At 43.7% G+C, this 26,979-nt stretch overlaps 1 protein-coding gene across 3 annotated transcripts in view; it reads right to left on the bottom strand.

Annotated features, from left to right (window-relative positions):
• Positions 1-26,979, bottom strand: part of LOC121099800 (microtubule-actin cross-linking factor 1-like) — a 71,838-nt gene that overhangs the window by 27,350 nt on the left and 17,509 nt on the right. For all 3 annotated transcript variants that reach the window (XM_040619307.1, XM_040619309.1, XM_040619308.1), the window contains exons 2-5: positions 21,388-21,449; positions 8,802-8,891; positions 4,321-4,398; positions 329-421 (exon numbers count right to left, since the gene is read on the bottom strand). In XM_040619307.1, the coding sequence (XP_040475241.1) occupies positions 329-421; positions 4,321-4,398; positions 8,802-8,891; positions 21,388-21,449 (323 nt within the window). The remainder of the gene's footprint in view (positions 1-328; positions 422-4,320; positions 4,399-8,801; positions 8,892-21,387; positions 21,450-26,979) is intronic.

The raw sequence follows: 26,979 nt of genomic DNA, 5'->3' as shown, positions 1-26,979 counted from the left end.
TTCACTCCACCCTTCTAAAGCATCAAACCCTCCACACTCTGAGTCCCCAAAGAGCCAGTTTTGACTCAGCTGAGCAGACTTCTAACAACCTGACTGCCAACACGCAGACAAGTGACAAATCCCATTTCAGCATGCAAATGAGCAGGAAGTTCTGGGCTTAGGCTACAACAGCTCTGTCCCCAGGCCACTCCTACTCTCACCCTTGTTCTCGGCCACGCACAGAGAACGAAGGCTAGCTGCTCGGCCCATGGAAGGCCGTACAGCTTCCAGCTCTCTCTAGGCAATGTCCAAGCCAAGCAACAGTGACCCCAAACTTCACAGGCCCTACCTGGAAGTGCAAAATAATGGTCCAGATCAGGCCCAGGGTCAGCTTGGGGTTGCCATCCGTGATGTCATCGTTGCGAATATTCACTAGTTTCACCTGGAAAAAAAACAGAGGCTGTTCTCAGAGCTCTGGGACTTTTTGTTTTGATTTCATCTTTATAGATTTTCATCACTATATACAATTAAACTCATTGTGTGTGTGTGTGTGTGTGCGCGCGCACACACACAGTTCTATGAGTTTCAACATCTGCACAGATGTGGGTAACTATCACTGTAATCAGGATAATCGAACAGTTCCATTCCCCCAGAAAGGTGAGTTCATGCTGCCCCTCTGTAGTCACACCCTGCCCCCAGCCCTAATTCCTGCCAACCATTGATCTGATCCCAGTTTTACTTGTTCTAGAACGTTGTATGAATAGAATCACACAGTACGTAAGTTTTTGATACTGGCTTTTTTTTTCCCCACTCAGCATAATACCCTTGAGACCTCCATCTTCGCTGTAACGTCTATCAGTAGTTTGCTCCTTTTTATTGCTGAGTGGTATTCCATCGTTATCAACAGACTACGCTGTGTTTACCCATTCAACCGCTGAAGAACATTCCGATTGTTTTCAGTTTGGGACAATAACGAATCAAGCTCCTCCATTCATGAGCATACGCTTTCATTTCTACAGGGTAAATCTACAGGTGTGGGACTGCTGGGTCATATGGTATATGCTAAGCTTTATAAGAAACTGCCAAACTATTTTCCAGCAGGACTACGCCAATTTGCATTCCCATCAGCAAGGTAACTTTGTAAGCATGTGGTATCCTGAGTTGCTTTTTTATTAAGTCATCACAGCCCTGACTTTTTTTTCTTTTTTCCCTGGTGGAGGGGGTGGCAAGCTCTTTTGCCTTACCAGTCTTTGGCCTGCTCTCACCTCCATTTTCCCTCCTTGTTGAAGGTATCCACACCTGACCATGCCTCCACTAGCATCTGCTTTCACTTGTAAAATCTCACTCCAACAACACAATGTGCATAGACATACGGACCCTATCCTCCACTAGGGTGGCTGACCATCCCATGTGCTAGAAACCGAGAGATTTCCTGGGATGTGGTACTTTCAGTGGTGAAACTGCGAGGACACCAGGAAAACCAGCTCAGCAAGCCTCGTCTGTCACACCCTCACGAGTTCCTGTTCAATTGTGACAAACTGTCCTTGAGCTGTCCTCCCTGTATCTCTTCAATTGAACTGAAATCTGTGTGTCTCTGCAGAACTCTAGTGACCTCAAACAAGCTTCACTTCTCCCCTACACTAATAGGGACCTGGTACTACAGGCTAAATGCTTGTGTCCTTCCTAACACCCAGTGTGACGGCATTTAGAGGTGGGGCCTTGGAGGTGATTAAATCATGAGGGGGAAGCCCTCATGAATGGGAACGGTGCCCTTGTAGAAGAGACCCCAGAGAACTCCCTTGCTCTTCCACCAGGCGGAGACACAGCCAGAAGACTGCGGACTACGAACCAGAAAACAGGACCTCGCCAGACACCGAATCTGCCAGTAGTGCCTTGCTCTTGGACTTCTCAGTCTCCGGAACTATGAGAAATACATTTCTGCTGCTTATAAGCCAGCTGGTCGACAGTATTTTTGTTATAGCAGCCTGAACAAAGACACCTGTATCTCCAGAAGGAGATGCTGCCCTTCTAGATTGAGAAGAAACTTTTCTAACCACTATCACTGACTCACAGCTGGTAGGCTGCGGTATCAGTCCAGTCCGTATTCCTCGGTCCCACTTCCGTCAGCTGGCCTCCTCCATTCCGAAGTCTATCTTGGCAAACCACCTCCCAATCTCTCCTAACCCTTGACGACTTTAGCACCTAACTCCTAAAACTGGCGGTCTTAGTACTCATCACAATGACCCAAATGTCACCCTATCTGCACAATTTGTGTGCCTTTTCCATTTTGAGAACTTTTGCTTTTACTCTACTTTGGATACCTACACAACTACGACGTGGATCTCCCATTACCAAGAGCTGTTCCAGAGTTCACCCTGCCCTTCTCTGAGGCCACTGTTCTTATCCGCACACATTTTCATTTGATCATAGTAACCAAATCTACCCTTGGTCCTTATTTAGACGTGTAGCTAATCAATTCTTCTTAATCGACCTTGGCTATTAAGAACCCCCAGGTTCCCTCTAGCTCTACACACAGACATTTCCAATCTTGCTTTCTCCACTACCCTAAACACTGCTTCTACTTCTTCCACCACTTTTCGTTTGTCAATTTATTTCAACAAATATTTATTAAGTGTCAATTATGGACCATTCACTCTGACAGCCGATTAAGATAAAAATGTTAAGGAAGATCCTGTTCCTGGTCCTCACGGGGCCTACATGACATGACAGTAAACAGAGAAATAATACAGTAGATGTTCTATTGGGACTGAACTGCTCTGGGAGCACAGAGAAGGAGAATTTCCCAAGTTAATGAGAACTACTGACAAAAGTGACAAAAATGAACTAATTCTAAAATATGCATACCATTCAACATCAGCTTGACCCGAGCTACTGCCTAGCACCGGCGGCTAGACCCAGCTCTTCTACAAGGCTGGCTCTAAGCAGATGAACTCTCCGACCCCCTCGTCCATCTTCCTTTCTGCCACACACCACCCCTGCATCGTCATCCCTCCCTCCTTCCTTCTCCCTGCATCTCAGAGAAAGGGGCATTTTCCTTTTCTTTTTCAAAGATAACCATACTAGCTGTGCTCAGGATCTCACCCCCAGTCCCCGGACTTGGTTCCATCCACCAGGAAGTGGGGAGGAAGGGGAGAAACAGCATGGGTGGTGGCAGGATTACTGAACTCCAATGGCAGGAGACCTGGATGAAAGTCCCAGCTCTGCTCCAGCTTGTGCGCTCTGGGGCAGGTCTTTTCACCAGTCCAGATCTCAGTTTCCTTATCTAGGAGATGAAGAAACTGGGCTGGTACATCTCTATGGCATCTCCCAGGGCTAACATTTTACCCCTCAGTACTCCTCCTCACTCTCATTTCCCTCTGCCTCTCTTGACTGGCTTCTCCTCCTATGTCCAAAAACATGCTGGGGGCGCCTGGCTGGCTCAGTCATTAAGCATCTGCCTCCGGCTCAGGGCATGATCCCAGCGTTCTGGGATCGAGTCCCACATCAGGCTCCTCTGCTGGGAGCCTGCTTCTTCCTCTCCCACTCCCCCTGCTTGTGTTCCCTCTCTCACTGGCTGCCTCTATCTCTGTCGAATAAATAAATAAAATCTTTAAAAAAAAAATGTTGAAAACTTCTTTTTTCCCCTTCTATATCCAGGCCCACTAAACTCCAAGTGCTTTTCTGCTCTATTCAGACCATTCTCTTAAGTCACCAATGCTTGATGGCTCGGACCTTTCCCTCAGACCTGATATGGCACCAACACAGCGGCCAATCCTGACCAGCCCCTCCTCTACTTTTCAGGATCGTGTAACCTTCTGGTTTTCCCTCTTTCTGGATGATGTACATTTTTTCTATCTTCTTTGCTGATTTAATTTTCCATCTTCCTTTTGACCTTAAGGTTCAATCTCTGGTATCTTTTTTTTTTTTTTTAAGATTTTTTATTTATTTATGTGACAGAGAGACAGCCAGCGAGAGAGGGAACACAGCAGGGGGAGTGGGAGAGGAAGAAGCAGGCTCATAGCGGAGGAGCCTGATGTGGGACTCAATCCCGGAACGCCAGGATCACGCCCTGAGCTGAAGGCAGGCGCTTTAACGACTGTGCTACCCAGGCGCCCCCAATCTCTGGCATCCTGCTCTTCTCTATTAACACTGTCTCTATCCAAGGATGACCAAATGATTTGTCCACCATAACGCAACTCCTCACCAGCAGGTAAGACTCAGACCGGGCCAGTCAGGTGCAGTGATTACCGAGGGCCCACGAAGAGCGCTAAGAACATTCCTAAGTGGGGACTCAACGCCAGCATTCCCGGGCAGAACAGGGAAAGCATGGAATCGTCTTACCTGTCGCTGCTTTAGGAAGTCCAGAGCAATCTGCACATTCTGCAGCCTGTGAAAACGCATCCTGCCCTTCTCCCGGGGCTGCAAACAAACAATAGGTGATGTTAATTGTAGCTACACCAATTTACCCACGCGGACCCCAGTCCTTTATCATTTCAGGGACTAAAAGAATTCCTCATGGTGGAAGCCAGCCATGGGAGCATCACACAAAGCACCCCTTAATGGCAGAACCCGTGTGTGTTCCGCCATGCTCTCCGAGGCCTCCCAAACGCTTGTTTACCACTGCGCCTCCCGTGAACACACAGTGTGCTTTACTAACGCTGAACCAGCGCTGCGGCTTCTCTACAGGTCCTTCTGTGGCAATGTGGCAGAACCTGATTCTGGGTGTGCAGGTAACGGGAAGAAAGCCTGCCTCTATGGCTCCTAAAATCACAGTCAAATGCTATTTTAAGGGAAGGTGGGAAGTCCTAATTGCATACTGCACAGTAATAGAGCCAACCTTATTAAAAACCTGGCAAAAGAAGCTAGAGGTAGCCAATTTTAAGCCAGGGAATGAAGAGTTACATATGCTCAATAAACAAGTGAAAAAATAAAAAACGAGAGACAAAAATCGGGAAGAAACCTACTTTCCAGGCAGAGAGGTGTCCGTTTAGGAAGGCCACCTTTTACCTCAGTATGAAATACCAAGAGCAACGAAAACCTTGGTGATGTAGGGCTGTTCAACATGATACTCCAAAGAAAGGTATTTCCCGCTAGTCGCTCAGGCCCGGATGTCATACGAGCCACAGGAGAGAAAGCGCATCTCCATCCTCTGGTACCTCTGGTGCCCTGTCCTCAGTTCAGCTATTATCCATCCGAAAGTGCTTGAAATCCGTTTGCCCAGTGAGAACGTGCAGGATGGCTATCTACCTCTGTCACCTTTTCTCCTGCTCATTTTCCAACGTTGCTTTTATTTTACTAAAAGTGGGCCTGAGACAACACTCTCATTAGATTATACATATATACCCAATTCATTTGTAAATGTCAAAGTGGTACTGATTAAAAGCTGACGAATAATAAGATAGCTCTGTGGCAGGTGCTCGCACAGAGGAAACATTCCCCCAGGTTGAACCACACAAAAAGTAACCCAACACATGTAAAGATAAGGGTAGAAGCATCTCTTTGGAGGCCCCCAACACGTCTAAACAATACTCCCACCGGAGGATAAACTGCAGAGATGTCGAGGCCTGCCTGGGCAAAAGGATAACTTCTTCCGTCAAAGGTTTAGGAAAAATCTTTCTAGCAAGAACCTCTTTTTCAGTCATTTCAGCTAAACTACTTGTGAACATGGCTTTGAGGACGACAGAGCCTGTGAAACCGAAGAGTCTAAGGCAATGGGTAGGGAGATCGAGGTGGTGGAAAAATCATTTTAAGAAGACCAGAAATAGGGATATTGCCTAATCCCTGTTTCTGGAGAAAGATTATGGGTTGTAATTTAGGGCCTGCAAGCAGGAAATGCCCTTCTTACACACTCTTACTTCACTCCTCGGTACTCCCCACCAAAAATAAACACCGTAAGAGCATGCGAGTTAAAATCACTGTCCTCTACAGCGACTGCTATTACTGACCAAGGCAGAGAACCTCCATGCAGTGAGTGGTCTGCAAACAACAGGCTGTTTTGAAAACAAATGACACAGTGTGTGGTGTGTGGTGAGAACCCGGAGGCTAGAGGTGGAGAGAGAGTGAGAGTTAGTCTGAAGTGTGGAGCCAAGAGCAATTAACTGTCATGCCTTCAACTGAACTTTCCACAGCTCTGCAATCCAGACTCAGACAACACAGCAAGGCCACCAGAAGGCTATGGGTCTCCAGGTCACAAAGGCACTTGACACCTCCAAACACCATGCTTCTTTTTGTGCCAACCACTCTCAGATAAGCAAAATAATCCCCACTCCAGGATCATCTAACAGTGGCAAGAGGCACAATTAGTTTTAACCACTTTCTTTGGGACCCAGATTCCCAGGTGCAGAGGGAAGAAGGCCGTTGATAACTGAGCTACTTGGAGACCTTGAGAACCTCAGGCTCTCTGATGGCCCTGCCGTGCCAGCTGGGATCCTGGCATCCCCAGGAGGACCTACGACATCATCATCATCTTCCTCCTCCTGCTCCTCGCTGTTTGTACGGCGCCAGGAGGGCATGCTCACGGGACGGAGGGTCTTCAGCCCTGCTGGCTCCTTTGGCCACCAACCAAGGCAAAGACAGGACAGAGCAACAGGAAATTCACAACACAAAAATGAAAAGGAAATGAATGCAATATTTAAAAAAAAGTGAAAATAAATATGAAAATACCTTCCCACCTCCCAAAACATGCAAAACCAAATCAAGACCAGATCACACGGTTATACTGAACACTTATGTTGAAACACATCTCCAGGGCGCCTGGGTGGTACAGTCGGTTAAGCAACTGACTCTTGATTTCGGCTCAGGTCATGATCTCAGGGTCCTGCGATTGAGCCCTGTGTTGGGCTCTGCACTCAGCGGGGAGTCTGCTTGCCCTCTCTCTCCCTCTCCCACTTCCCCCCTCAACCCCCCGACCCCCCCTAAAATAAATAAAATAAAATCTTAAAAAAAAAAAAAAAGAAAAGAAACACATCTTCAATTCTCCATGGCCACCCATCCTCTCTTTTTGTGAATCAACCAAAGGAGAAAGAGAATGTGAGAATAAACATGGGAGAGATATTTGGATGGTTCTCAGTGAAAAGATGATATCCTATGAATATCTGCATAAACAACCTGCAGATTCTCAAAGGTTAGGCAAGGAAATTGGATTGGAGTGTTTTTAGCCTGTTTTGTAAGCAATGTCACCAAAAAGAATCACTTTTTTTTTCATGGAACAATTTTATTTATTTATTTAATTTTTTACTATTTTATGTTAGTCACCATACAGTACATCCCTAGTTTTTGATGTAAAGTTCCATGATTCATTACTTGCGTATAACACCCAGTGACTTTTAATATAAAAATCACTACAAATTTGGGTCATCTGAGTGGCTCAGTCAGTTAAGCGTCTGCCTTTGGCTCCGGTCGTGACCTCAGGGTCCCATATCGGGCTCTTTGCTCAGCAGGGAGCCTGCTTCTCCCTCTGCCTGGCGCTCCCCCTGCTTGTGCTCTTTCTCTCTCTCTGTCTCTCTGACAAATAAATAAAATCTTAAAAAAAAAAAAAATCATTACGAGTTCATCATATATCCCAGCCAAAATGCCCAAAATGTAACTCTGTGTGTTGAAGAATGAAGTCCAGCAATGTGAAAGTGGCATTTCTATTATTTATGAGATTTATAAATGAGGGCCAGATAAGAAGTGGAATTCACCAGCAGTAGCTGTGCTAATAAAAAGCGTCTGTCGATTTTAGTCCATTAAAAATTATAAAAGTAATTCTATCATAAGACAAAAAAGATGTGAAACCAAAACAAAGGGGCTAGAGGAAGCCAAGTCCCAATCCTTGAAGAAACTGAGTATTACTTAAGGAGTGAAATTGAATGTGCCAAATTCCCTCCTTGAAACGCAGCAAACAATGACTAAGAATTCACCAAAGGCAGTGCGTGGGCCGGGCTTCAGTTCGTTCTCTCCCCAGAGATGTTTCCAGTACCCAGCCCTGGACTTTTCTGAATGAAAAAGATGTTGTTGCGGACACTAGCAGTGGAACGCAAACCGCACAGGACTGCCTGCTTCCACTAGGCTCAACTGTATGGAACACAGAGCCTGCAAGTGGGGTTATTTTGATCCCTCAGACAAAGCTAGTAGAAGAACCGTCATCTGATGAGCCAAGAAGCCCAGGCAGGATTTGCCTTCAGATGCGTGGGTGTTTCCCACAAGCAACGTTTAACACGTTAGGGAGGAAGCAGGCGTATTTAACTACGCAAGGAACTCAAAGGCACCGCGTCCCGGGCTGTGCTCAGATATCAACTTCGGTACTTCTCCAAACCTGTGAGACTCAGTGAATCAAAGAAGGAAGAAAGAGAGGTGAATTCTAAAAATTAAATAACTCTAAATACAACTCAGTTTTCAATGTAAACTCCACATCCTTAGCTGAATACAGAAAATAAAACAATTCACAGCAGATGGGAAAACAGGAGAGCCTAGAGAGAGAAATATACCTTACTAAAATACCTTTAAATGTGAATCTGCTGTTCCCCTGATATACTCTATCTACAAATAGGTAAAAAACAAGTAAAGAGAAAAAAAATGCAGATATGAAAGGAATAAAACTGATACCTGATTCCATCAAAAAATGAGAATTTGATACATCAATTCACATTAAGATGAAATTACATCATTTTAAAACTCAGTCTGTGTTAGAAACAAAGTCCACCAATAATGTCTTCTCCTTCCTCCCACATAACCAAGAGCAGGCAGTGGTGGCCAGTCCTGGCACTCAACAAGATGGACCGGTAGGTCATTAACAGGACTGCATTTGTGAGGCCACTCATGAGAAGAAGGGAGAAGCTCACCAGTTTGATGCCTGAGAGGACCTCCAGCAGAGAGATCAGGTTGTGGCCATCCCGCAGGTCTTCATAAAGATCATTGATGTGCTTGCGGACCTGTGTGTGAGAATGAGACTGATTTTTATTTGATCTTGAATTTTTTTATTATCTATACAAGAATTTCTGGTTCTAGGTAAACACAGATTAAAGAATTTAAAACAGGAGACAATAATAAAATTCAGGAACTTTTAGTTAGGATTACAATACACATGAAATGATAACACTTAACAGAAATGTATGTGCATTTTAAAAACTGAAGCCAGGGAAACCTGACTGGCTCAGTCGGTTAAGCGGCTGTCTTTGGCTCCGGTCATGATCCCAGGGTCCTGGGATCAAGTCCCACATCGGGCTCCTTGCTCAGCGGGGAGCCTGATTCTCCCTCTGCCTGCCACTCCCCCCGCTTGCTCTCTCCCCCTACCCTCTCTCTGTGTCAAATAAATAAATAAAATCTTTAGAAAAAATAAAAATAAAAACTGAAGCCAGATCTATTACATACTGTACCCAACTGTAAACAATGTTCTAGAAAGTCTGGACAAAGTGATGGAGAGTCAATCATCCTGAAACCTCTCAGGAATTATTTTGGACCAAAATGTGATACAATGGCCAATGACAGATGAGTCCAGTCAGAATCAGTAAAACCTTCCAGGGGCACCTGGCTGGCTCGGCCAGAAAAGCATGCAACTCTTGATCTCAGGGTTGTGAGTTCGAGCTCCACACTGGGTGTAGAGATTACTTAAATAAATAAAAACTTTAAAAAAAGAAAAGAAAAGCCTTCCAGAGTGCAAAGGAAAACAAAATGCGAGGTATCTAGTGTTTCATAGAATGTAACTATATGTTAACTCCTCTCTTACCAAATATTTCTTTAAAAAAAAAAAAAAAAGATGAATCTATTTAGGGGCTCCTGGATGGCACAGTCGGTTAAGCATCCAACTCTTGATTTCGGCTCAGGTCGAGATCTCAGAATCGTGAGATCGAGCCCTGCGTCAGGCTCCGCGCTCAGCGCAGAGTCTGCTTGAGATTCTCTGCCTCTCCCTCTGCCTCTGCCCTTCCCACTCTGGCTCACTCTCTCTCAAAATAAATCAAAACTCTTTTGAGGGGGGCGCCTGGGTGGCTCAGTCATTAAGCATCTGCCTTCGGCTCAGGGCGTGATCCCGGCGTTCTGGGATCGAGCCCCACATCAGGCTCCTCCGCTGGGAGCCTGCTTCTTCCTCTCCCGCTCCCCTTCTTGTGTTCCCTCTCTCACTGGCTGTCTCTCTCTGTCAAATAAATAAATAAAAATCGTTAAAAAAAAAATACCTTTTGAGGGTGATTTTCCTTGTGAAAAAAATAATTCCAATTTTGTAACTGAAACTATGGGAAAACAGATCTCACTCTGGAAAAATGTGGTTAATGTCAAACACCATGCTGGATGCTGTACACATTATCGCATCTCTCACATTGATAAGGTAGGTAGTGCTCCTATTTTACACATCCGAGGAGATAAGGCACAGAGAGGTTATGTAACTTGCCCAAGGTCACAAGTGGAAAAACTGGCCTCAGTTTGGGCTTTCTGAATTTAGTCTTTGCCATTAACTACTATGCTTTATAATCAGCCATAATCTCATTTTATTTATTTAATCAAAACAACTGCCCTGTGAAGTTTATTTACGTATCCTCAGAAGGAACTGAGGAAACTGAGGCTTTGAGAAGTTAAGGTCACATAAACGCAGGAAGCAGCAAGAGGTTTTCTGGTTCGTTCCAAGTCCAGTGACAACTTTACTGAGTGACACAACACAGAATCAGAAGACTAGTGGCAAGTAGAAGGAAGAAGATTCACTTTCAACATAGATAGTTCTCTAGACAACAATAAAAAGGGCTACTTTCACAAGTAGTGGGTTTCTAGTCACTGAATTTCTCAAGCAGAGACCAGGATACTAGGATTTCCACATTTCAGTGGAAAACTGTAATGCAGTCATTTCCAATTATAATATTCTAGCATTCCAAACAGAATGGGAGTCAGAAAAGATCATGGCTACAGGGCACCCGACTGGCTCAGTAGGGCATCTGACTGACTCTTGATCTTGGGGTTGTGAGTTCGAGCCTCACGTTGAGTGTAGAGATTATATTTAAACAAATAATAATAAACGCTGGAAATAGCTGATGAGGCTTCCTGGAAGAGAAACAACTGGAAAGATTGGAGGGGGATTTTTAAAAGATTTTATGTATTTATTTATTTTAGAGAGACAGAGAGAGAGAGCATGCACACAAGTGTGGTGAGAGGGAGAGGGAAAGAATCTCAAGCAGACTTCTTGCTGAGTGCAGAGCCTGATGCTGGGCTCAATCTCACGACCCTGAGATCAAGACCTGAGCCAAAATCGAGGGTTGGATGCTTAACCAACTGAGCAACTCAGGCATGCCTGGAAGGATTAGAAAATGTTTTGACAGGAGCGCCTGGGTGGCACAGCGGTTAAGCATCTGCCTTCGGCTCAGGGCGTGATCCCGGTGTTATGGGCTCGAGCCCCACATCAGGCTCCTCTGCTATAAGCCTGCTTCTTCCTCTCCCACTCCCCCTGCTCGTGTTCCCCCTCTCGCTGGCTGTCTCTATCTCTGTCGAATAAATAAATAAAATCTTAAAAAAAAAAAAAAAGAAAAGACAAAGAAAATGTTTTGACAGAAAGACAGGAGATGGTAAAACCACAGAAGACAAGGTACAGAGATGGAAATATGCAAGGTATGAGTGTACCTGTGTGAGTGAAGGATTAAGAAGGTGATGGGTAGATTACCCAGTTGGAGAAAATGGTTCATGATGAATTAGATAATAGCTTTCAAACACTGAAGGAATATTTCTTTAATTTTTGTGCTATTCACAATATGAATATAGATATAATACACTTTTTATTTTAATCAGCAATATTAACATTTTCTCCACCACTTTTAAGTCTAGACAAAATAATACATCTAGCTCAGACTTGTAGCATTTGTTGATTTCCATAGTTTAAATACTCCCACCATGACCAATTTCCAGCCACTACTATAATATTACTAAACGTGGTATTGGGAAGAAATGTACAACAGCACACCTTTATATATTTTTCCATCAGAGATACAACAGACATAATTAACCTCAAGAGCACAGACAATATTAACATGTAGTAAAATAATTATGAGGTGATGTGTTTTGAGTATTTATTACCTTTATCTTAATTATAATTTATTTAATTATAAGTTTATATAATTTAATTTTTCATAACGGCTGTGCTTAGCAACCCGCTCACAAAATTAGCATTCAGCTCTTGTGAGCCCATGTAAGCTGGCTCCAAGCTTTCAAGACCTCTCCCTCAAATGGGTCCGAGGTTTCAAGCTTGTACAACCACAGTGCACCACTAACAGAAATAAGCAGGTCGTGAGGGCTGGGAAGAGAGTGGATTTGAAAAGTTCAATTTTGGTTTCTTTTATTTAATTTTTTTAAGATTTTATTTTTAAGTAATCTTCATACCCAACATGGGGTTCGAACTCACAACCCCAAGATCAAGAGCGGTACACTCTACCGAAGGAGCCAGCCAGTGCCCCTGAAAAGTTCAATTTTAAATACGTTGTATTTAAAACAGCAGCAAAGGAGCTACAAACGGCAATGTTCTGGAAGCAGCTGAAAATACCAGAATTCAATTTGGGTCAGCTGAGAACTTAAGTTTAGAAGTCATATGCATAGAGGTGCTAGCTAAAGACATGGGAAATGTTGGCCTTTCTGGGTTAGGGGCAAGAGAGAAGAGCAGAGTGCTAAGGATTGAGCCTGTGGGAATAGCCAAAATTAGAAGGCAGGAGATGGAAAAGCAATCAACAAAGGATAGGGGGTGGAAAAAGGCAGGGAAAGAGGTAGGGGGAAAAAAACAAGAAAGGGTAATCAAGGAGGGAGGGGATGGACGATCACCAGTATCAAATGCTCTAGGAGAAGCGTGAAGACCAAGACAGGGTTTTTAGTCTTACAAATAATGGTGTTTTTCTGAGACTCACTTTCTAGAGAGTGGTGGAATAGAAATCAGATTATAAATGAATTGTAGGTTAAAAAAACAGAGAGAGATATTAAACACTTCATATTAAGTTATAAAGAAAGCTGACAACACTGAGGGACTTATTTTTGATAGATAAGACCTGAGCATAGGGCATTCAAATTAGGAATGGGCACTGAATAACTATTTAAATAAATTATAAAAGGAATGAGGACAAGAGAGATCATATCCTCAACAGGACACTAAATACCACAGAGTACTGAAAAGAGAAAGGTGGTACTTTGAAATATAAAGTTAATTTCACATCGAGGACTCAACATCTCCTTCTAAAAATTCCAGTTATGTTTTATACCTGTGAACAGCAAAATTCAACAGCCTTACAAGAAACTCAGCTAAGACTAGTTTATTATGTCTCTCAGTCTTTGACTGATTATAAACTATGAAAAACTATAAAAGAGAGATACAGACAGAAGTAATGGGGGAAGGGAGGGGAGCATTTTTCCCCTGGAGAATTTTCAGTAACGGAGAACAATAGTCTATTTCCGAAGCATACTGGACACAGCTCAGCCTAGAGAAGGATAAAGTACTAGATAACACTTACTAGTACTTCTATGTCAGAAAATGTTCAGATACAGAGATGGTATCTGGAGGGCTCAATTCACATTCCAAGATCATAGAGCTAATAAATGGCCAGGTCAATAAAGTCCAGGCCTGCCCCATTCCAAAGTCTTTACCTCTTCTGCAAACACTAAGGTGCCCCTAAAATTCTCCACAAATCTCTTAAGAAAAAGTCCAACAGAAAAAAAAAAAGGGGGGGGGGCTCTAATAGCTAACACTAACACATATGAAGCCTTAAGAGTTGTCATCACCAGGAAAAAAATACTTTTCTTTTTTTGCTTTCTCTTTTTATCGTATCCATATGACACAATGGATGCTAACTAAACTTACTGCTTATCATTTCATAATGTACACAAACCAATGCGCTGTACACATTACACTCATACGGTCGTGTATGTCATTTCCGTCTCAATAAAACAGGAAAGGGGAAGGAAAGGAAAGACAAGAAGTCCAGGGGAGCAAGCATCAGATGTTTTAGAGGCAGCCAGGCAAAGCTAAGACTGCTCAAGAATCATCAATACGTATGTTTCTCTCCAGCAAATACTCATGCTATTCTGCCAACAAAAAGATGAGTGAATAACTTCAACGACCCAGGTCTTTGCCTGTTTGCATTCCCTGTGAAAATCACTGTCAACATTAGTGGATGTCTCCAAAGAATACATGCAAATGGCTAACAAATTCATGAAAAGATGCTCAATATCATTGGGCATGAGGAAAATGTAAATCAAAACCACAGTAAGGTACCACTCCCCACCCAACAGGAGGACGATAATCAAAAAGACAGATTGTAACTGAAGGTGAGGATGGAGAGGAACTGGAACCCTCATGCACTGCTGGTAGGAATGTGAAATGGTGCGGCTGCTTTGGAAAACAGTCTGACAGCTCCTCAAAAGGCTGAACGCAAGTTACCATATGACCCAGTGATTCCACTCCCAGGTGTATACCCAAGAGAACTGAAAATATAGGTCCAGGAAAAAAACGTGTGCATGAAAGAATGTTCATAGCATTTATTATTCATAAGAGCCAAAAAGTGAAAATAACCCAAATGTCTATCAATTGATAAATGGATAAACAAAATGTGGGACATCCATACACTGGAATATTATTTGGCAATTAAATACTGATACATGCTATCGTGTGGATGAACTCTGAAAACATTATGCTAAGTAAAAGAAGCCAGTTACAAAGAAAAAGACCACATGTTGTATGATTCCATTAATAAAAGATTTCTAGAATAGGCCAATCTATAGAGTCAGAAAGTAGATCCGTGGTTGTCTGGGGCTGGGGGAAGGTATGGGGGGGTGGGTGGTGGGAGGATGACTGAAAGGTACAGGGTTTCCTTTGGGCATGATGAAAGTGTTCCAGAATGGATTGTAGTGAACTCTGAAATACTCTGAAAATACTAAAAGTCACTGAACTGTATACTTATTTAAATGGGTAAATTGTAGGATATGTGAATTAAATCCCAAAAAAAGCTATTTTTAAAAATTAACAAATGACTAAATTTTGAGGGATCAAGTCCACTCAGGCCCATCCTCCCCAATTCCTGTGCATTAATAAGCCAAGGAAAGCTCTCCTCTCCCAGTTCTTTAAAGATTAACTTGAAGTTATGGGTGCCTGGCTGGCTCAGTCAGTACAGCATGCAACTCTTGATCTCGGGTTGTGAGTTCAAGCCCCATGTTCGGTGTAGCGCTTATTTTGGGGGAAAAAAAAATGTGAAGTTATAGAAAAACAAACAGCTTCCCCCAGCTTCTGAGTGGCTTTAGCGAAGGGAATAAATTGCACTTAAGTACTTGGAATCAGAATCTGGCCCAAAGGGACTTTAACGCTCTTAGCTGGCAGATGAGAAAAGCGTTGCCTGAAGTTAAGTAACCTGTATAAGATCACTGAGCTGGGAAGTGTCCCATCACCATCTCCTGACTCCAAGTTCAGTGCTCTTTCCCTTCACAAGGCTTCCATGATGCCTGAAGGGTAGAAAGGACATATTAAGAGGACCTCCCTTCCTCCAAAAAGAACCAAGGACTGTCACATGGTATGCTTTGACACCTGCAGCAAATCTCATCAAGAAAACCTTTCCTCTAAGACTTAAAAGAAACATAGCAGCTCAATTTCCTTGACCCAAACTATGTTGAAGAGTGATAAACGGGTCAGAGGAGAAAGTTTTAAAGAGAAGAGTATGTTACTTATTCTCATCTACATTTATAAAAGGTACACTAAGCGAGAGTGAGCCTGGTAACTTTAAATGGATTTCTGAATTTGTAGATTTCTAAACCGTAAGAGGGGAATTCCATATTGATTCAATGGCCAAATTTATCCTCAAGGAAAAGCCTAAATGCTAATGCTAAAAATACTAATGCTAAAAAAATGCTTTCAAAGCCGAAATGCTATTGCTAAAAAACAGGTTACAGTTGTCCCAGACTTTCCGCCTGTGAGAGAACGGTGCTCAAATGCAGGGAATGAGCAGAGGCTGGAAACCTGTTGGGGTGAGTAGAGGGAGAGGGGAGCAAAGCGTGAGGCTCTTTGCTGATAAGGAATTCTACTGTCACTCTGTTTGGAGAATTCCTTAAGTTTTGAGGAATCTAACAGTGAGTGACACCAGCCACATCTGATTCACAAAGGTTCTCTGAAGATGAGGATGACTCTAAAATCCACAAAGGGCAGCTTTACAGGACACGCAGGTAAGGCACTCAGGTGTAGGGAGTAGAAATCCAATCCAAATGTAGGCCCAAAACTTTCAGTGAAGGTTGAGACGTATCTGGAGTGAAATCAGGTCCTGAAAACTCAGGTCAAGGCAGAGATGGTCACGAACCACCACCATATGGTCACGCCTGCACAACAAAGGCAACGTTCCACCCCTCTGTGTCTAAACAGCACTACTCTGTCAATCTCTTAAATGAAACTCCAGAGCGAGTCTCCTTCTGACCTTTCGCACAGATGTGAATAACCAAAGGTGTGTGAAAGTCCATGAGGTGCTTCGGTCTCATGGCTATGGGTACGGCTACAGAAGAACTGGGCTGCCGAGAATCACTACAGCTATCTACCACCTCGTGTCCAGCTAGAGAGCCTCACACAGAAAAGCTGGAGAAGGTTTGGAGTAAAATTTGGAGTTGGAAAACTTTTGCTGGTATACCTGGAATTCTTAACTGAAATTCCAGGAAGGCCAGTAGCTTCTAGATTGCATACATGAATAAAAAGGATAAGAACTGTCCCATCTGCTAGACGAAATACTGGCCTCTCCTTTCCACCTATAACTTCTGAAGTCAACAAGAACCGATCAGAGAAAGCCTTTCTCCTCCTCTGGAATGCATGCGCTCAGTTCTCTAATCCTTTCTGGGAGTTCTCTCTGGGGGCATACGCTTGATCAGCTACCAGGACCTAGAGACATGGTATAAATAATTTAAATAAAACCTCATTTAAAACTACATTTTTCAGGGTGCCTGGCTGGCTTAGTCAGTAGAGCATGTTACCCTTGATCTTATGGTTGTGAGTTCGAGCCCCACATAGGGCATGGAGCCTACTTTTATTTTATTTTTTTTTAATTTTTTAAAAATAATTTCTACAGCCAATGTGGGGCTCAAACCCACAACCCCGAGATCAAGAGTCACAGGATCCACTGACTGAGCCAGCCAGGTGTCCCTCTAGATTTTTCTTTTTGATGGTTCTAGCATACGCCCAGAACACTTCAGTTTGTAGTCTTGCATTCTAAATTAGGTTATTTATATATTACAGATGTCAACAGCCTTAACAAATCTGTTTTAAGATGGGATCAACAGTGTTCTCAACTAATAAAGAGGAATTAATTTGCTTATTCCACAACAAGCTGATTCCCACAGAGCTAGCTGGGGATCAAGAGATCCTGAGTCAACTACGTCCAGAACCTGAGAGGCCTGGTTGCTTTGATCTTACATCCGTCTACTTGCCAACGGCCACATTAATCTGGGTGTACTTGGGGAGCACGGCAAGGGATGCCTGAATTACAAAAAACAAATCTCAATCCGTATTTCTCAGCCCAAAGTTCAAAGAACACCAGCATGGCAGTGATTCTGATTAGCAGTGAATCCCTCTCTCTCAAATATCCCAAGATGAGAAAATGCCATTGGAACTATAGGTCTGGGGGTCCGAGAAGAGAGGAAAAATAGCCAGGGACTGAAGTAAAGCTCTGGCTAGCCTCCAATTTCTAACAATGCTCTGTTGTGTTCATCTCGTTTCTCCCTCCTTGGGCCTCCTGTCATCACGCAGCACTGAGGCAGAGGTCCAACGGCTACAGCGGAGAGCCAGGGCTTTGTATTCAACTACAAACTTTAGGGAACAAGCCTGAGTCAGGATAAATTCAGTTCTTCCAACTGTTAGAGATGAGGCATGAAAGAATAAGTTGGGGGCACCTTTAGTAGAAAGACTAAGTAATTTTAGTCATAAGACTCATGAGTTGTCCCAGGTCCCTCCTTCACCAGCTGTATGATCTTGGGAAAGTCACTTTACCCCTTCTAATTCTCACTTTCCTTAGTTGTGAAAACTGAGAGGATAAAATACCTTTACTGCCTTCAGAGTTAGCATAAGAATCAAGCCAGATAAGAACGTGCTTTGCAAGCTATAAAACACTGTTAAAATATTATTTATCCGAGGCAACAAATCCTGGATATTTCTCGTATCTGTGGTGCAGTATGTGTAGAGAAAGTAGTACAATACAGCCCGAGCCCTCGGTGAGCACGCGGACAGGGAGACCAGTGCGCGAACACACAAGGCATCCCTTCAGAGTGGTGTGGAAGAGAAAGAGAGTTGAGATGAATTTAGTCTGAGGACTGAAGGTCAGATTCTCAGGAAGGTGATATTGGACATGGGCCTTGAAGGGTAAGTGGGTGATGGCCAGGCAGAGGGGATTGGGACGTGCATTCTAGGGAGCGAGAGACGAATAAGCAAGGAGGTGTGAAAGCACACGGTGTTTAGGGAGCGGTGACTTATCTCGTGTGGCCACGGCACAGGCTACACGGGGATGATGCCTGCAAATGAAGGTGGGCGGCTCGGAGCCAGGCTGTCAAGGACTCTGCATCGCGACAGCAGTCTGGGCATCAAACTGGAGGCAAATGGTACATACTGAGGGAATTAGAGGGAAATAGCAATTTTCTCTCCCTTTCCTCTTTATCCTGACACTAACAGAGTAAGACACAGTATCTGCCTTCAAGTTAAAATCAACAGAAAGAGGGGCCCCTGGGTGGCTCAGTCGTTAAGCGTCTGCCTTTGGCTCGGGGCGTGGTCCCGGCGTTCTGGGATCGAGCCCCACATCAGACTACTCCGCTGGGAGCCTGCTTCTTCCTCTCCCACTCCCCCTGCCTGTGTTCCCTCTCTCGCTGGCTGTCTCTCTGTCAAATGAATAAATAAAAAATCTTAAAAAAAAAAAATCAACAGAAAGATACAGAATGTATACAAGAGCTATAACAGAAGTACATAAGGAATACGGCGAGGGCACAAAGCAAAGGGCAGTCAATTCCATATGGGAGATTCAGGAAAATATTTGTCGAGGTGGTGTTCAATTGAGGTTACGCAGGCAGAACAGAGACTGCAGAAGGTTCCACACAGAGGGAGGGGCAGGAGCAAGGATACAGTCATAAAACAGCATGCACACGGCTCTTAGCATGGCACATGGTTCAGCAAGTGTCTGAGGCAGAAGGAGAATTCGACACCGTGAGCCTGGAAAGGTAGGGAGAAGTCAGGCCATTACTGCAGACGTTAACAGCACCAGTTCTAGATTTCAGGTTGCCTGAATTCTGAAATTTCAGTTCTGTCTCTCTCTAGTGGTGTGACCTTGAACAAGTTAACTTCTCTAAAGTCCATTTTCCTCACTGATAAAATGGGAAAACTGAAAGAGTCTACAGCATAAGTTCATTGAATAAAGAAGCTAATCCACACAGAGGACTTAGTCCAGAATGTTGGCTTTTACGGTAAGCACTCAACAAACTATTGCTACTATTTGCATTATCAGTGTTACTACAGAAAACCTTACTAAGAATTATTACGGTGATCAAAGCAAGCTGAAAAGGCCCTGGACTAGACCAGAGGTCGTGGGGATGGAGAAGAGGAGTCTGAGTTGGAAGTGATTGACTGGAGCTGGTGACAAGGGAGATGATGGGCAGATTGAAAATAGTCCTAGATTCCTAATTTGGATAGCTAAATACATGAATGAAAATATTTAGCAATTTGGGATGTGCTGAATATAGGACATGTCTGGGTGACATCCAGATGAACTTGTCCAGTACACTGTCTTTGGCTTAGGAAAGAATACAGGAAGTGGCTCTATCGTTACGTCCTTATCCAGATCTTGTACTTTGCAAAACTGCCCTCACCTGCAGTCCCCATTAAACGTGGCCCTCAGAAGCCATGTTGATTTATGTAACCATCTCCCTAGCCAGAGATTACTGAGCTCTAGATGGACACCTGACCCATGGAGGAAAAGAACATCCCAGCCGATCAGATTTTCTGTGTTTTGTGTCTTCAGAATTATGTAGCCACAGGGGTTTGCATCACCATGATGCATGAGAGACAGCCACCACAGCTTCCACACAAGCAATGGCAGAAGCAATGAATGTAGGAGACATACAGAAAGAAATAGGGGCGTATGGGTGGCTCAGTCGTTAAGCGTCTGCTGTCGGCTCAGGGAGCGATCCCAGGGTCCTGGGACTGAGCCCCACATCGGGCTCCCTGCTCCTCTGGGAGCCTGCTTCTTCCTCTCCCACTCCCCTTGCTTGTGTTCCCTCTCTCGCTGTCTCTCTCTGTCAAATAAACAAAATCCTTAAAAAAAAAAAAAAAAGAAAAAGAAAGAAAGATAAGAAAGAAAAAGGAGAGAACACAGGCCTCAATAAAAAGAGAGAGTAGCTGCCTGATAATGTTTAGTTTTCATTAAGCCTCGCTGCATCCAGACACCAGATTCTGGGAGATCCCCTCGTATCCTTTTTCTACTCGTGCTTCCTTGTGCTCCACACCACCAAAGATCCCTGTGACTAGCACACATGAGACTGCCAAAGAAGAGTACAGAGAACAAAACAAGAAAATGGGTAGCGTTAGGACCCCGAGGAACCAGCAACATGGAGGAGTTGGAGAAGGAAAAAGGCATTCATACAGGAAAGAGGTAATTCAGGAAAAATCAGTGTGTTAGAGGTCAACGTAAGAGACGGTTTTAAGGAATAACAAGTTAGTCAACAATATCGGATGCTGCAGAGAAATCAAATAAGAGAAAGATAAAATTAGGCTACTGATATGGCAATTAAGAGGACACTGGTGACCTTTCCCAGAACAGTAATCAATATAACTCAAAATTATGTGAATTATTTGAGATTATTACATAACATTCAAAAATGCTGTTTTCAAATCTGGACTGCCACTTTAGTCATACTGCTTATCCTTAGGTGGGCTTTTAAACATGACTCTGCCTCGGTTTCTCTTCTATTTAAAAACAATTAATAAAATCTCTCCCTAGTCCTAGCCGTTCTGGAAGTGTTCTGCATCTTAAACTGCATGCTGGTTATAATGTATATACACAGGTAAAAATTGCTTAAACTAAACATTTACGATTTGTGCACTTAAAGAGAAAGAAAGAGAACAAAAGCGCCTCTGCCCCATCCTTACACAGTAATCAGATCTAGAAATAAAAATAAAGAAGGGAGTTTATAAAATAATTTGTAAAGCTAGGAACAAAGCATTCTTTGAATCCAGGAATTACCCCCTGGTATCCTCAACCTCAACCTTCTGAGGTAATGGCATTTATTACTGTCCTCTCCAAGAAACTGATCAGTACAAGTTTCCACACTGTTATGACTATGTTGGTTATTTTTAAAAAGTCACATGTGTGTCTCCACGAGCACATGACAAGCAATCTGAACTATCCGCGGGAAGGCACTGACAGATCCAGCTTAAGGGCAGCCAGAGGTGCTGGGGCAGCCCCTACGAAGGAGTCCTACCTTCATCAGGTGCTTGTTGACCCACTTGGTGAACGTCTTCTTCTGAACACGGTCCCGTTCATCTGTAAAGGAAACACAGAGAAGGCACTGGCTTAGCACAGCCCGGAGAAGTTCCCCTACCCCTGCTTCATCCACCGCCCAGCTTCTCCGTGGACCATGGAGATGGTTTCCACACACCCATGGAAGTGTCTTGTTGTTGGGAAGATTTGGCTTGTCTGAACTTCCTCTTCTGTCCTGACCATCTTGACACTTCAGAGATGAGACCGAATCATACGCCTCAAAACCATGCCATGGCAAAGTCTCCTTAGCATCACAATCGGGGGAGCGAGTGAGTCTCTGCTTCCCCCAAAGCAACCTCCAAGAAGCCAAAGCTGTGAACACCACCCACAGAAGAGGTCGAGTGGCCTTGGCATTTGGGCCACTCGTACTGCAGCGGTTCCACCTCCCTCTTCACATACGGCTCTGCCCGACCAGTGCTCTGCTCCCACCCTCTCCTGCCCTGGTGTCTACTCCCAGCTCCCATTTCCTCAGCAGCCATTACCAACCAGGCAACCCTGGAAAGCTGCTCAGTTTACCTGCACTGCACATCTCCCCCACCTCTTCCTTCTGCTAAGTCTTACAGAGCCACTTCTTTGCAGGCACACTCTCCACTCTCAGTTTTGTGCACCTCATTGACAAAAGCATGACTGCCAATATTTGGCATCACTGTTCCGGAGGCCCGATCCCGCAGAGGACTCCCTTTCTCCCACATCCGCCAATTCCCCAGAGCACTTCCAGACCTACTGATCCATCAGCTTTGCTCCTTTTCTTCTATTTGAAGCCTGTGACGTCCCCCTATTACCTTGTTCAAATCATGCTCACTGTCATCGACCACTCCCTGGCGCATGCCCCCCTCCACATGGCAAGTCTACCTTAACCTCCCAACAACTCAGTTCACATGCACTATCTCCACATGCATCCTCGGGCATCATGCTCAACTTCACCTCCAGTTCATAGCCAGACACCACAGTCACGCTGCATTCCTGCTCCAGACACGCCGCCTTAGCAGCCCCCTAATCACTCCCAAGCTTTATCGCTCCATTCTTATTGTAGCCCTTTTATTAAGAGCATCTGAGCTTATCCTGGTCTATGCTGGATGACACAGTTAAGCAATTAAAGCTGCCATCACTAATCCCCCAGGAACTGCCACCTGCCTAACCTTCTACCACAGAGTTCACCGTGACAATCTGCAAACCTGAATTACCACCAAGGCTCAACTCTTGATTTTTTCTCCAAGTCAGAGAGCATTTCAGAAGAAAGTGGCAGAATTAAATAACTCTGGCTCACTAATAATCCGCACAAACATCAGTGAGGTCATCCCTCCCTACTGCCCAGTTACTCCCTTCTAACTCACTGCCTAGTAAGACCCACATGGCTACCTTTCGAACGATGCTGACACTCTCTCTCCACTTCCAGGTGCATATACTACCTACTCACATTTCTGAGTTTATAGCCTCAGTGTTACCTCATCCATGTCTTTGCTCTTAACTTCACATCCTTCTTTTCAGCCTTGAATCTTTTTATGCTTTGCAGGGAACAGTGATCTCTTCCTACTACGCACCACAGAACTTGGGAATTAGAATTAGTTACCTAGTCTTATTCCCTGCTAAAACAGGATTCCCTTCAACAACAAAGAATCATCTGTTCAGGGTTGAAAGGTCTGCCCAAATCCTGCATAACTCTATAATATTTCTGATACTTAAAACTTAATAAAGAATTCACACCTCCTAAGGCAATATATCGATTTAGTAGTTCTATAAATAGGCCATCATTTGCTTCCTTATAAATTCTCCCTACTGGCTCTCATTTGGAACTGTTAGAATTTTTTTTTAGGTGTAGCGTAACTTTCACTTTTTTTTTTTACTTATTTGAGAGAGAGAGAGAGAGAGAGAGAGCAAGAGCGGGGTGAGGGGCAGGGGGAGAAGCGGGCTTCTCGCTGAGCAGGGAGCCCAATGCAGGGCTGGAGCCCTATGGGGGACTCAATCCCGGAACTCCAGGATCATGACCCCAGCCGAAGGCAGACGCTTAACCCACTGAACCACCCAGGCACCCCAGGCTACCTTTCACTTAATAGAGCCCTCCAAGTTTTTGAAGCTAGGGTTTTTATTAGATTTGACCACTGTCATTCCAACACCTTTTTAGATGCTGATTCAATTATCCAACATCTTCATTATCCTTTCCAAACCTGTGTCATCTACAGACTGAATGAGAACCAACTTACAAGTGCAATCTCATCTACATCACTGACACTGCTCACACTATTTTCTCTTCACGGGATGCTACTCTCTCCCTCTCTACCTATCCAAATATTATTTACTCTTTTTTTTAAGGTTTTATTTATTTGTTTATTTGAGCATAGTCTCCAACACTGGGCCCAATCCCACAACCCCAAGATCATGACCAAAATCAAGAGTTGGATGCCCAACCGACTGAGCCACCCAGGTGCCCCAAATACTGTTTACTCTTTAAAATCTAGCTCATCCGTTCATTCAGCTCTTCTTTGAATACATCTTTAGTAAGATGTATTCATGCTTGGAACAGCCTGTGTTTGACTCCGACACTAGATACCAAAGTCACTTCCCAGCTCATGCTCTCTCTCGCTCTCTCTCAAATAAATAAATAAAATCTTTAAAAAGAAAAAATAGATCCCAAAGTCACAGTCCCTATCTTTAAAAGAGATGACAGTCGGGGCACCTCGCTGGCTCAGTTGGTGGAGCACGCAACTCCTGATCTTGGGGTCATGCGTTCAAGTCCCATGTTGGGTGTGGAGCTACACGCTATAAACAGAGCTAAGCACAGAGTGCTCAAGAACAGAAGAAAAATGAATGGTTAAGCTATCCGAACAAGAGACGGAAACATGGGCAGTTAGGGAAAGTTTCCACAGGAGTGAGTCTAACTAAACCTTAAAAGATGACTCGAAGTTAGCCAAGAATTAAAGGGAAGGGACAAAGCTACTACATGGAAAATTTCACCTAATGCAAATTCGTGGAGACAACCAGGAGCTTATGTTCAGAAAAGTGCACAGAATCAAGGATGGTTGAAAGACAGGATGTATACTAGGTAGTGGAGAGACTTAAAACTAGACAGGATGGCATGGGCCAAATCATGACCTTTCTTACAAGCTAAGGAGTCCAAACTTTAGCACTGAGAAATTGGTAGGAAAAGGTAAGGGAAAATTTCGAAAAGATTTTAAACAGAAGATGACACGATCACATGTGTGCTTGAGAAAAATTACTCTGGAAGCCTTTCCTGACAACTCCAGGTCTCAACAGTCTCTTTGTCCTACAAATTTTTAGGGTACTTACTAGGCTAATCACTCAATCAGCACTTATATAATTATATAGAGTCCTGAACTTTTAATTTGCTTATTCTTACATCACCAATGAGATCACTAACTCCTAAGGAAAGAGATCATGCTTATACAAAAAGTAAAGCATGTTAGCTGTTAGCAGCTTTACTTTTGTATCTCCACAGGATATGACCTAAAACAAAAACAAAAATTTTTTGGACTGGCCAATATATGATTAGAAGACTGGCTAATGAAACACACAGAATGAAATCAGAGCTGAGTTCCCTACCAGAAAACAGTCCGGTATGTTAAAAAAAAAAAAAAAAAAACACCAACACCCCAATAATTGTCACCTGTGTGCTGAAACATGCAGCCATGATGGGAAAACAAAATTAAAGCCAACTAAAAGTTCTGCACCCCCCCTACATTTTCACCACCACCAGACCCATTCTGCCTCACTACACTAATATCTGAATAACCAAGAATGGCCATTTCCGGGTTTAATTCTCACTCTAGAGATATAAGTTTTCCTTGTTATTTTTCTTTTCAGAACTTTTAATTATAAAAGTTATATGTATTTGCCATGACAGGTTAAATAATACATAGATGGAAAAGGAAAATTTAACAAATTTCCTTTTAAACTAATCAACATTTTAAAGAAGAAGCAGGGGGCGCCTGCATGGCCCAGTCGGTTAAGCATCCAACTCTTGATCTCAGTTCAGGTCTTGATTTCAGGGTCATAATTCGAGCCCCGTGCTGGGGCTTCATTCATGAGATGTCTTTTTCTTTTTAGTCCACTGCCTCTTTTATTTTAGACCTGAAGATGTGACGGGCACAATGGACACTGGTCCATCTTACTACGTTTCCATCTGCTAAAAACGGATTTTCAATTCAGCGGCAAGAGCTCGAGGCACTTTTTCTGAGCATAATTACTAAGGGCAACATGATTAAAAGCCCTTCTCAAGACTAGCTAGCCTGCTTTACAGCTGAGCCGTAAGTTCCTCAGAAAAGGGTTTATGGAATAACTGTGCCCCCAAAACTGAAGGATCCTTTTTTAGGATCCTGTGTTGCAGACCCATCAATTACATGCAAGTTCTTTCCTGATTTAAGCATTAAGACAAGAGGATAGATACTGCAGTGCCTGGGGTTTAAGACTGTAATACTTGAGCAAGGAAATTTATTACAGAAGCCAAAGAGCAACTTTAACTATTAAACTTTCAGAATGCTCCAAACAGCTCAGACTTTGAAACTTTAAGGTTTGGCACCCTACACATAAATCCCTAATTTAATTCCAGGCCCAGCGAAGATCTCTCTACCTAACACTGGAGGTAGAATTTTCAAAGATACCCCAGTCAATTTAACAAAGCCATCTTCTTTGATGCTTCTTATAAACTCAGCCCTACCAAAGGCTATGAACTGCCAACAAAGAACCCAACCGCCCACTGGGAAATTCTAAGATTGAACATATTGAGGCACCAACGAATGACGTGGGGGTTAATTAGAAGGATTTAATACTTGTTTCCAACTTCTATTAAGACCATTACAGTCCACCGAGCTACCAATACGTACCCTAATTTTCTTTGTTTTAGTTTCACCTGTAGAGATGTCCTTTGGTAACTTAGGTAAGTCCTTCCACCTAAAATCTGGATCCCACCTCTTCCCTTCTCTTTGGGAACCTTAATCCAACAATTATCCCCTGGCTTGTATGTCTTTAACTTCTCTCTTTCCTTTCCCCTTGGCTTCCTGAACAAGTATGATGACAATGCTATCTCCACTTCCTCACCTTCTAGTCCCCCATGTAACCTGTGTGGCTTTGAGCCCCACAAATTCACTGAAACTGCTTTCTCCACAACTGTCTACGTACCTGGCAACTCAGAAGACACTGCTGATCATTCCTTCACCTTTTAAACTCACTATCCCTCTTGAATCTGAGTCTCCATTCCACCCTAGTGTTCCTCCTTCCTCTTTGGTTATTCCTTCTCTTCCGCTCACTCCTGAGATGTTCATTCATCCCTAGCCTTCTTTCCTTCATTTTCTTTTTTTTTTTTTTTTTAAGATTTTATTTATTTATGTGACAGAGAGACAGCCAGCAAGAGAGGGAACACAGCAAGGGATTGGGAGAGGAAGAAGCAGGCTCCCAGCAGAGGAGCCCGACGTGGGGCTCGATCCCGGTACGCCGGGATCATGCCCTGAGCCGAAGGCAGACGCCCAAAGACTGCGCCACCCAGGCGCCCCTCTTTCCTTCATTTTCTATTACGGGTTTT

This window comes from Ursus maritimus, unplaced genomic scaffold (genome assembly GCF_017311325.1).
Source record: "Ursus maritimus isolate PB19 unplaced genomic scaffold, ASM1731132v1 scaffold_32, whole genome shotgun sequence".
Classification (NCBI taxonomy): Eukaryota; Metazoa; Chordata; class Mammalia; order Carnivora; family Ursidae; genus Ursus; species Ursus maritimus.
Note: the sequence above shows the minus strand (reverse complement) of the source record. Positions and strands in the feature narration are given on the sequence as shown.